This window comes from Canis lupus, chromosome 9 (genome assembly GCF_048164855.1).
Source record: "Canis lupus baileyi chromosome 9, mCanLup2.hap1, whole genome shotgun sequence".
NCBI lineage: Eukaryota > Metazoa > Chordata > Mammalia > Carnivora > Canidae > Canis > Canis lupus.
This window is the reverse complement of record NC_132846.1, coordinates 17,763,504-17,774,453: the sequence shown is the minus strand read 5'-3', so window position 1 is coordinate 17,774,453 and position 10,950 is coordinate 17,763,504. Positions and strand designations below refer to the sequence as shown.

The window sequence follows — 10,950 nt, the reverse complement described above, 5'->3', positions numbered from 1 at the left end:
CATGAATAAATAAATAAAATCCTTTAAAAAAAGAGAGAGAGAGAGAGATCATTTAGGTAGAACAAGGACAAACTTTTCATTAGTTACACATTTATTTCTACAAATTCCTTCCTTTTAAGTAAATTTAATTAATACTAGCAAATCTATTTAAAGAAATATATAGAGTAAGTAAAAATGAAACAAAGTCAGGATAACATCATTATACTAGAGGTACTCTAAATTGATTATTTAACCTTTGTGTACCTCATATTTTTCTTCTACTAATGGGAATAACAAGACCTGCCTCAGTGATGCAGGTGAAATAAAAATGCTCATAAGCCATACCTGAGTTTCCAATACATAGTAGGTTTTTAACAAATGATGACTGCCTTTTTCTTTCCTATCTTACTGCCTACATATTGAACTTTCTACTGTCATTCCTACCTGACTTTTAATATTAAAGATAAAATGTAAGATATTGCCCATTGACTATATTTCAAATTAAAATATAACCTTACTGCTATCATGCATTTACCTAAGGCTAAGTTAGATACACACATACGTGGACACATAGACATAGATATAAATATATCCGTATATGTGCCAATACAAAAGAAATGTCGAAGACTGGAAATCCTTTTTCTTCACTAATGATGATTAGGCAGAAAGCTTTGATGTCTGTATGATAAAGATTAATAGACTATGAGTTAATCTTGTTTAACTTGTCTCTAGTGAAAAAAAGCAGAAGGAACAGTGGCTTCTTTTTTTTTTTTTTTTTTTGAACGGGGTGACAGGGAGGCTGACAGAGGAGGGAGAGAGAATCTCAAGCATGCTACAGGCCCAGCATGGAGCCAATGCAGGGCTTGATCTCAAGACTCTGAGATCATCCTAACTGGGAAACGAACTAGGGGTGGTAGAAGGGGAGGAGGGGGAGGGGGTGGGGGTGAATGGGTGACAGGCGCTGAGGGGGGGCACTTGACGGGATGAGCACTGGGTGTTATTCTGTATGTTGGCAAATTGAACAACAATAAAAAATAAATTTATTATTAAAAAAAAAAAGACTGAGATCATGACCTGAGCGGAAATCAAGAGTCTGTCGCTTAACCAGCTGAGCCCCCCAGGCACCCCAAGGACCAGTGGCTTTTAAAGTAAAATAGAGGGATGCTTAGGTAGCTCAGTGATTAAGCATGTGTCTTTGACACAGGGCTTGATCCTGGAGTTCCAGGATCAAGTCCCATGATTGAGTCCTACATCGGGCTTCCTGCTTGGAGCCTGCTTCTCCCTCTGCCTATGTCTCTGCCTCTCTCTCTCTCTGTGTCTCTCATGAATAAAAAAATAAAACCTTAAAAAAAAATAAAGGAAAATAGAGATTGACTCTCAGCTTCACCATGTGACCTTGATCATATAATCCAATCTTTTTGAGCCTCAGTTTCCTCATCTAATGATACCTACTACACCTTGTAAGACTGCTGAGAAGACAGAGATGAGGTATACACCTTGCTTAAAGTAAATGCTAAAAATCTTTATTATTATGGTTATTATTTTCAAATTTGACACACTTTGACCCATGGCCAAACTAAATAAATACCTCATTGCAGAAAAAAATGCTATTATTCTGACTCCACAAGAAAAGAAAAGCTTTAAATTTGTTTTTTTTTTAATCTTTAAAACTTCAAATATCAGAGTTCAGCTCTACATAAAGAAGCCATTGCAAAAAGCCATTCTTGCAATTTTAAGCATAAAAAGATTCCATACAAAGAAAGAGGTGCTCACATCATTGTTAGAAGGTCTAATGAAGCAGGTTCTATACTGAACTCTCAGAAGAGCAATATAAAATTGGCCAAACTTGGGGAGTCTGCTCTGCCATAAAGAGAAAGGTAGAAAATCAAGAAATGGGCGCAAAAGCTATTGGCTCCAGGAAAATGTACAATTCACCCAGGATCAGAAAGCCAGGGCCATGAAGGTTGACTGCAGAATAATATTGCTAGATAAGTCACAGGATGCCCATTAAATTTGAATTTCGGATCAACAACAAAAAATTTTTAGTGTGTGTTCCATACAATAATCAAGACATACTTAGACTAAAAAACCTGTTGTTGATCTGAAATTCAAATTTAACTGGTGTCATGCATTTAAGTAGGAACCCTGATTTACCCCCTCATTTATCTGAAATTAAAATTCAACCAGGTGTCCTACCCATTTATTTGCTAAATCTAGAGTTCTGCTCTAGAGCCACTCATAACCTACTGTTCTAACATCAGCAGAAGGGTATCTTGTGTGATGATGCCTCAATTCAGTCTCATCAGATTGTTTCAGATTGGCAGAAACTAAATCACATCAGGAACTCTGGCTGCAAGGACATATGGGAGACATAACTTTTAGCTTTTCAGTCTCTGTATTATGGCAGGCATGAGAGAAGTGCAAAAGAACATATGACAAGGAAACAATTCACCACAATAGCTGCACAGTAATATTGATTTATTGCATTTGTAATTTGTTTTATTTTAACAGACGTATCTTGAACATTTCTTCTTTTTTAGTCAGTTTAAGTAAGCACTAAACAAAATAAAATAAAATAAAATGAAGTCTCTGTCCTCAAAGAGCTTAGATTCTAGTGAAGGAAAAAAGAAAACAATTAACAAAATAACACTAAATCACAGAAACGCATAAAATTGAAAGTAAAAGATACTTATAATCCTACCACTCTTCTTCTGTCTTAATGTAATAACAAAAAAAAGGTTAAAAAAATCTCCTTATTCTGGGGCGTCTGGGTGGCTCAGTGGTTGAGCGTCTGCCTTTGGCTCAGATCGTGATCCTGAGGTCCTGGGATGGAGTCCCGCATAGGATTCTCTGCAGGGAGTCTGCTTCTCCATCTCCCTCTGCCTATGTCTCTGCCACTTTCTCTGTGTCTCTCATGAATAAATAAATATTTTTTAAAAATCAAAAATAAATAAAATCTTTTTATTCTTTTCTCACTCCAATTTTACTTCCCACGGATTATCATCAATAAAAGTTGTGTGTGTATGTTTTGTATGTATGTGCTTGCACATGTATTATAAGTAAGTTAAACGTGATCACTAAGTCCCATGATGGTAGGAATCTGCTGAAGAGGGCAACATTACCCAAACTAATGAGAAAAAGACAGAATCCAGACATCTCCATCCTCTTCCCTTAGGATCCTCTATGCCTGATTTAGCTCCCATTGCTTTCTGGAAGTCATCTTCTCCCTTGGTCTTCATCCTCTCTCCATCCCACCTCTATCCTGCTGTGTCTCCTTTACCTGCCTTGGGTCTTCTCAGAAAAGACAGACTCTTGCCAGAGTGGAGCATATGCCCTGATCAATTTTCATATGTCCAGTTTTTGTCTGGTGATGATAAAATGTCCCCAGTCCATTCATGTGGGTCTGGAGGGAAAAGAAGGGAATAGAGGGGATAGAAAACTCTCTATCACTCTCCCCACCTCATCCCCACCTTACACTCCACTCAGAGTTAAGTCCCAACTCCTCCTTCTGGTTTCTTTGTCTAGCACTAAGGATTTCCTGTCTGATGACACAAGCATGTTTTCCTCCTACCATTTCCTCACGAAGACCGCTCCAGCCACTCTCCAAACATGCTTTATTTTCCCATTTCTCTGTCGGTCCTGACATGTACTTCTAGTATGCTTGCCATGTCCTGAATGGAGGGCCTTACCACCCAACACCTCTGCCCATGGGCACTTACCCATGCTCCGGATCCAGCTTTGGTGCCTCTGCCTCAGTGATGTTGTCTCAGATCCATTCCTGCAGAAGCTGACCCGGAAACCAGGATTTATGGGCCAGAAGTTTATTTGGGAGGAGGTTCCAGCAAGCTCGTGTTGGAGGGGGAGAGAATGAGGCAAGGAAGAGGAAAGCCAACAAAGGCTGTGTATTGAGGAGGTTGTATGGTGGGCAACTGAATTGGAGGAGGGAAGCCGATTGGAGTAGCTGAAGCTGATTGGAGAAGTTAGGGAGCAGTACCCACCTAAAGTCAAGAAAGCTGAAGTGCTTATTCTCCACTTTCCATCTGTCACTGCTGAGTGGCTTCTAGTGACATGAATTCCCCTGTGGTTCTGACTTGGCCTATGTGTGGACTGAGAGAAATTCCTCAGGTAGAGACAGAGGTGTGTACAGTAGGGTACCACCAGTGTGCACAGAAACTGGGCGACAAGAGGATCTGGACAAGGGGACATGGAGCATTTGGACAAGTTAGACAGGATTTGCTCCATTATATTATCTCGGTCTTTCGTGTGTATCTGTTCTGCCTAGGGTTGTAAGTATTTGTATATAATCAGAAAAAAAAATAAATTATTATTGTCTTAACCTGGATTACCTCAGGAAGCAGAGCCAGAGGCAAAAGCTTCTATGCTATGACTTTATCAAGAAGTGCAAACTCGGGAAAAGGGTAGTGGTGACAAGAGGGAGCAAGGCAGGGAAGACAGAAGTGCGAACGCAAGGCATGTTTTGAAGCTGGCTGCCAGTCCTCCTAGGGGCTATATAAACTGTGTGTCTCAGGACACCCCACCAAGAGAAGGAAGGGAGAAGAATCTACCTACTAGCTCCTTTCTCCCATCATCAGAGGCTTATTTGACAGGGACTTGGGCCTCTGCACATCCACAGTACAGTTGTGCCAGCACTGTCAGAGTCCCACAGCAATCCAACACCTCAACACTAACAGAGATGCCCTAGGGCAGTGACCAAGGGAAGCATGAGGCAAAGGGCTGTCTGTGGTGCATGCAGTTAGGGTCTGGAACTCACCCATGGCCTGGGCTGGAACAAAAAAGTCTGGAGACAAGTGGAGGTAAGAGATCCAAAGTGGCTTATTAAATGTGTCTGATTCACCAACCAAAGCAAACACACCAGGGATGACCCAATCCTGTGAACCCCACATACCATGCCTAGAAGATTGCCCTGAAATAGTGTGAAGCATCCTCATGATGACTTACATCTGAAAATCAGCATTCTATTGTGAAAATCTGGTGCATCAAACCAAAAAGAAAAAAAAAGAAACTGAGTAGATGGAGATATTCTTTCTAGAATGCCTGATCTCTGGGAAAACAAGTATCTGAGGAGCTAGAGATGTACTAGAAGAATGAAATGAAGAAGGAAAATAGGTGAGTGAGGCAAATGTGAATGAAATCTTGTTTTTATCAGTAAGATGAAGAAAATGGGTTCTCTGGTTCACTCAAGGATCCTTCATAGACATTCTATACCGATTTTTTAAATTGTTGTTTTATTTTTACTCATTAACTTCTATGAAGAACTAATTATAAATGTATACAAAGTTTGTATATATGTTTGTGAAACTTGCATTAAAGCAGCAAAAAGAACTGTATCAAGGAAACAGGAAGGTCAAATTTTTGTAGGTGCTGTGCTGGAAGGGAGATAACATGTAAAAGAGAAACATGTTTATCTGGTGGAATAATATAAGTACCAGAGAGAATACAGGCCTGTGTAGACATTCTTTAAAGGAAGAAAGAGGATGGGGAACCTGGGTGGTTCAGTGGTTGAGCATCTGCCTTTGGCTCAGGTTGTGATCTTGGGGTCCTAGGATTGAGTCTCACATCGCTTCTCCCTCTGCCTGTGTCTCTGCCTCTCTCTCTGTGTCTCTCATAAATAAATAAATAAAATCTTTTTAAAATAAATAAATAAATGAAGGAAGAGAGAGGAAATGTACTTGATTTCTTTATAGCCATCAGTTCTGTATTTATTTTATTTAATCTGGAATCTGTTGAATACATTATGAGTAAGTACTGATGAAAAGGTCAATGACACTTTTTCTATAATGATGAAGATTATATTATTTCAGAAGGAATTATTTTACTTTAAAGAAAATATTTTAAATGTTATTATTCCTTAAGAAACATTTCCATTTAAATTCTGCACCCTCTAAAGAAATTCAGTTATTAGTTTTTTCAAATATACAGAAAAGGAACTAGAAGTTTTATCATTAATATATAATGCAAGTATATTATTAAAATGCCTAAAAGGGTTTTATAGATAACAAAACATAAAAAATGCAATAATGAAGATTGAATAACCTTTTAAACAACAAATAAGCTTCCATTTCTGGAAGAAGAGCTGTATAGACTGCTACAGAAACCATGGTCTGTGTGTAATCATATCACTGAGGAATATTCTTGAAGATCAAGTGCTTGAATGTAGTCAGACACAGCTTCCTCAGTCAAACCTATTTTACCACGAACTTCTGCTCTAAGATTATATATTAGAGCATCATCAGGTTTCAAAGACAAGGCTGTAAAAGAAAAACATTTCAAGATATGTCTTATGCTAACACTGGAAAATAGTGTCATGTTTAAAAAAATAAAAATGTTATGAGAACTTTAGTATTACTTATTTGAAAGCATTTTTCCTCAAATGTAAGTATTTAGTAAAATTAAAAATATTAAATACTAAAAAATAAATAAAAATTTAAAATATTAAAATATTAAAATAAATCTTTCTAAGAAAACTAACTTGAAGAAACAGTATAGTGTCTTTCCTTGAAAGGCTAACATTGTTCATGTCCAGTTTCTCTAATAATCTAATAATCTCAGCTTACCCATGCTCTAAGTTATTCCATAAAGGAATCTATAGTGATGGCATTAATGATATAGGAAAACACTAATTCTATGTAAGTTTATCAGGACAAACAGACCAATGATTTTTCTTCTTTTATTGTCTAAAAACAAACATATCAACCACTGTGATTTTACCAAAAAATTATAAAATGAAAATACCTTTGCTTAGGTCTTCCTCAGCTAGTTCATATTGCTTTAAACAACAATAGAAGTGTGCTCTGTTAAAATATACTGCAGCCCAGAAGGGACAGCTTTCAACCACATATGCAAAATCTTCTTTTGCTTCTTTGTATTTCTTTAATATTGTATTTGCAATAGCTCGATTCATGGTAGCACATTCATTTTCTGGATCAAACTTTAAAGCCTTTGAGAAGTAGTCACTGGCCTATAAAATGTGAAATTTTAATTGGCAGCTATATAGCAATTGGAAGCACTTTCTGTTCTTAATTTAAAATAAGGACATTGGCATACCAAGGGAACAGTGGAAGCATTTCATCCCAGATAGAGTAGATAAAGAGGTGCACTGTCTGTAGACAATGTAAAAAAACAATAGCAAAACCAGCCATAAGTCAGTTTGCTTTTTGTTATCACCATGTGTTGGCATATCTTAATAATGTCAGTGATAAAATATTACTCCTTGCTGAAGTGAAATGCTCCACTACTTACCCCTCAAATCCCACATCCTTATACAGCACCAAAAAAGGTAAAATATAAATTAGAAAAGGTCATAACAAGATAAAATATATTATAAAATTAACATTTTCACATAAAAGCAGAGTATCTAAGAACTGAAAAGGTAAATGAATTTTCCAAATAAGATTCTAAACCGTACCAAAAAGGCTTAATAACTTAGTGATGCTGCAAAAGTTATGAAGGAGGAAGAGAGAGAGAAAAAAATCAACTTGTCAAGAAGATCAAAGACTAAATTATTCTCTACTGAGTAGAGAGATGAAAAGGAACCTTCAAGGTGTGGTCTGTAGACTGGTTTGGGGGTCTTAGTCTAAGAAATCATTTGCTACACCTCTGTAAAGAGATTAAGTATAGGAACCAAGAGTAAACCATTAGTAACTATTATAGCACTTTGACGTGGCTATGACATCCCAGCACATGAGTAACCTGTTCTAGTAACCTGTTTATATTGTGCTTCAGTAACATATTGATGAATAATGAGTTATAAATTTTTTCAAATGGTCTTTCACCACAAATAGCTTTAGATGCTGATTAGACATCCTATTACTCAAAATAGGAATCTTTTTTCTAATTCTGTGGTGGTTAAAAATTTGGCTTCTACTTTAAAACTTACTTTACTCAACGGAAAAGTCATTTTTAACAATACAGGTTGTTCTCTGATTTTTTACCACTCAGTTTTTCTCAACACACCACAATCTTGCTTCTATCTATCTCCCCCTATTTTGTGAGTTCTGCTCTTGCTAAAGCTGCAGGTGTCCTCAAGCCCAATGGACATTTTCTAGTTCTTTTCTTTCATGACAATTATGTCACACGAACACTCTTGATCTCTTCTTCCTTTGTAAAATTCTCTGTCCTTCAGACAGACCATCTCTGGTTTTCTCTTACCTCTCTGATCATTTTCTCTGTCTCTTTCACGGAACTATTTTTTCCTATGTTTCCGAGGGATTTGACTTTATTCACTACCATTATGAGTGAAATAGAACACAGGTAGCATGTGGCCAGGAATCCAAACCAAACCATGGTTTGGTTGAATTTCTAGGTTCAAATCTTGGCTCTACCCCCTTGTTATCTCTACACCTTTGGGTGAGTAACTAAAGCTCTTTTTGTCCCCTGTTTTCCCTTCTGAAAATGGAAGTAACAAATAGAACTCTACTTTTGGTGTTGCTTTTAGGTTAAGGGAGGTTACTATGTAAAGTATATACAAAATATCCATATATATCTGAAATATCAATTATTTTCAACTCAATTACTATTGATGATATATCATTTCTTCCCAGTGTCTACAAATGGAGCAACAACGTAAGCCTTAAAGCAATTCTTTGTGAATTTTGCTATCTATGACTTTTGAGAGGAAATTAGATCAAGATTGTGTAACTCATCTCATCTTTGGATGGAACTAGTCTATGTGGCAGATAAGTGCAGTATAAGGATCTGTTAAGATGGTGGCAGAATGAACATTCTTGTGTGAAGAGTTTAAAGAGAATTCACTCCTGAACAGAAGGCTGGACTCACAATCATCAGAAATGAGGCAAGGAAATGACTACAGGCAGGGCCAAGACTTTCCTCAAAAAGTAATTTAGGCTTCATTTTAATTAACCAGTAAATGATCAATAAAGGCCACACTGCTCTACATCACAAAAGCATGACTTCAATCAGGTAGGAGCAAATGCCTACCTCAGCTAAGATAAAAGAATTCGATAACACACAATAATGTGCCTAACTGTGAACAATATAACTTCCTAGTATAGCTTCCAAAATATATTACTTAGAAAATAAAAGCCTATTTATTTAATGAGGTAACTTGAAGTACAGGAGTAATGACTTTGAAGCAATTAAAGGCCAAAGACACTTACTACAACAGTGGCCTTGATTTTTTAATAATTAGTCTAATGCTCTAATATCTGTAATTAATTAAAATCCAGTTACTTTTTTAAAGTTGCCCATAGTTCATGATGCATGCACATAACTCATCTGAAAGTGATCTAAAATTATTGTCACTAACTAATGATAAAAGAAACCAGACATGTATAGATTTGAACCCTCTAGAGATTATTCGATCTGTTAAGGGACCCTTCTTCCTGGGCCTAACTCTTCCTCCACTACAGCTAGAAACAAAGGTTAAGAAGGTAGGAAGCAGGGAACAGGACCATTTTCTCCACAAAGAGGCCTAGTCTGTACTAAAATATAGCATAACCACATAACTATTTGCAAATTCTGCTTCAAACTGGTAGGGATGTGCACTGTGAAGCCCAAGCACTCAGTATATCAAGACAGAAGACAGAACACATTTTACATGAAATATTTACCTAGCTAATGTGTCCCCAGTTCCAGGGAAATAGAACCACACTAAAAAAAATAATAATAATAAAATAATCAAAGATCAAATACACTTTAAATCTAACCAGTTTTATACATGATGCCCATGGAGTTATTATAGGCAAGTTTAAAAGGTGAGAGTCCCCCTCTCATGTGGATCTTAAACATTTATGGGAACAGAAAATTGACCTGGGCATTTTATTTGTCTTTATCTCATTAACTAACTCTATAACTCAGAGAAACATTGCTAGGACCGAAGCAGAGATGGTTTAAGATTGATGAAATTTAAGGCAATTGACCCTGGCTTGTCCACTTGGGAAAACATTAGTCTACCAACAGTCCACTGAGGTCTGAGCTACAATAATCTCATTCATGCTTTACAGAATTGTACCTTTGATAATTCTCTATCCCAGAATTTAGCTTCACTGCTAAGGTCAACTAAGCTCATCACAGGGCTTGTGTCCAGGGGAATGATCTAAGTTGGGAAAGAGTAAGAGCAAAACCAAGGCAACGACAGTAGAACAGAATGGAGGGCACATACCTGAGAAAAACGATCAAGAAGCAAAACTGACAGAAGTGAGGAAAAGAAAGATATGGTTCATGCTTTCTCTACTCAGGTGACTTGATGGAAGATGACATCTTGAACTAAGAGAGGGTCTATATGAAGAAGAGCTGGAGAGGAGGTAGGAGACAGATGAATTCAGTCTAGGCTCTAATGCACTTGGAAAATATCCAGTTTTAGCAACTGGTGATATATATGAATTAGGAGCTCAGTAAAAAGGTGTAGGCTGACATGTAGTATAAGCCATGGGTATAAATGGGCTTTCTGAGGAAGGAAATGTAGGGAAAGTATGGCTCCAGGCCCTACAGAGCTTACAGCCTAATTGGAGTGAGGAGATAAGAGATCAGCACACAGAAACCATTATGGAAGGACCCAAAGCAGTATTAAATTTGTATAGACAGAATTACATACAAAGCAGTGTAAAGTCGACAACTTGCTTTAAATTCATAACCACGAACCTAAAATGAGAGCTTACTGTTGTCTAGTAATCCTACTACACTTCCTTAGTATGTTGACCCTACTACTCTCTATAATAGTTATTTCACATTTTCTCTTTTCTCCTCAGAACTCCTAGCCACCCTGCCACCGTTTTTAAGTGTCTACCCCACTCTTAACTGATAACTATACTCATATTCCATAGAGAAAATATAGTCAGTAAGTAGAAATGCTCACTTATCAAAATCTACCTGTCTTGCATTCAACTGTACCCCAACACTCTGCCTTCCCCCATGATGTAATGAATAGTGTCGTGCTCCCTTCAAAGGCCACCACTGCAACTTGCAAAATTTAACTTCAATTCTCAAAGATTT

At 37.2% G+C, this 10,950-nt stretch overlaps 1 protein-coding gene across 7 annotated transcripts in view; it reads right to left on the bottom strand.

Annotated features, from left to right (window-relative positions):
- Positions 1-5,689: 5,689 nt before the first annotated feature.
- Positions 5,690-10,950, bottom strand: part of TTC6 (tetratricopeptide repeat domain 6) — a 184,608-nt gene continuing 179,347 nt past the window's right edge. For 4 of the 7 annotated variants that reach the window (XM_072838358.1, XM_072838361.1, XM_072838362.1 and 1 more), the window contains 2 exons: positions 6,733-6,958; positions 5,700-6,248 (listed from right to left, as the gene is read on the bottom strand). In XM_072838358.1, coding sequence (XP_072694459.1) covers positions 6,112-6,248; positions 6,733-6,958 — 363 coding nt within the window. In that variant the 3' untranslated portion in view covers positions 5,700-6,111. Of the gene's footprint in view, positions 6,249-6,732; positions 6,959-10,950 lie in introns of all 7 variants that reach the window. The other 3 variants (XM_072838355.1, XM_072838356.1, XM_072838357.1) reach the window with 1 other exon arrangement.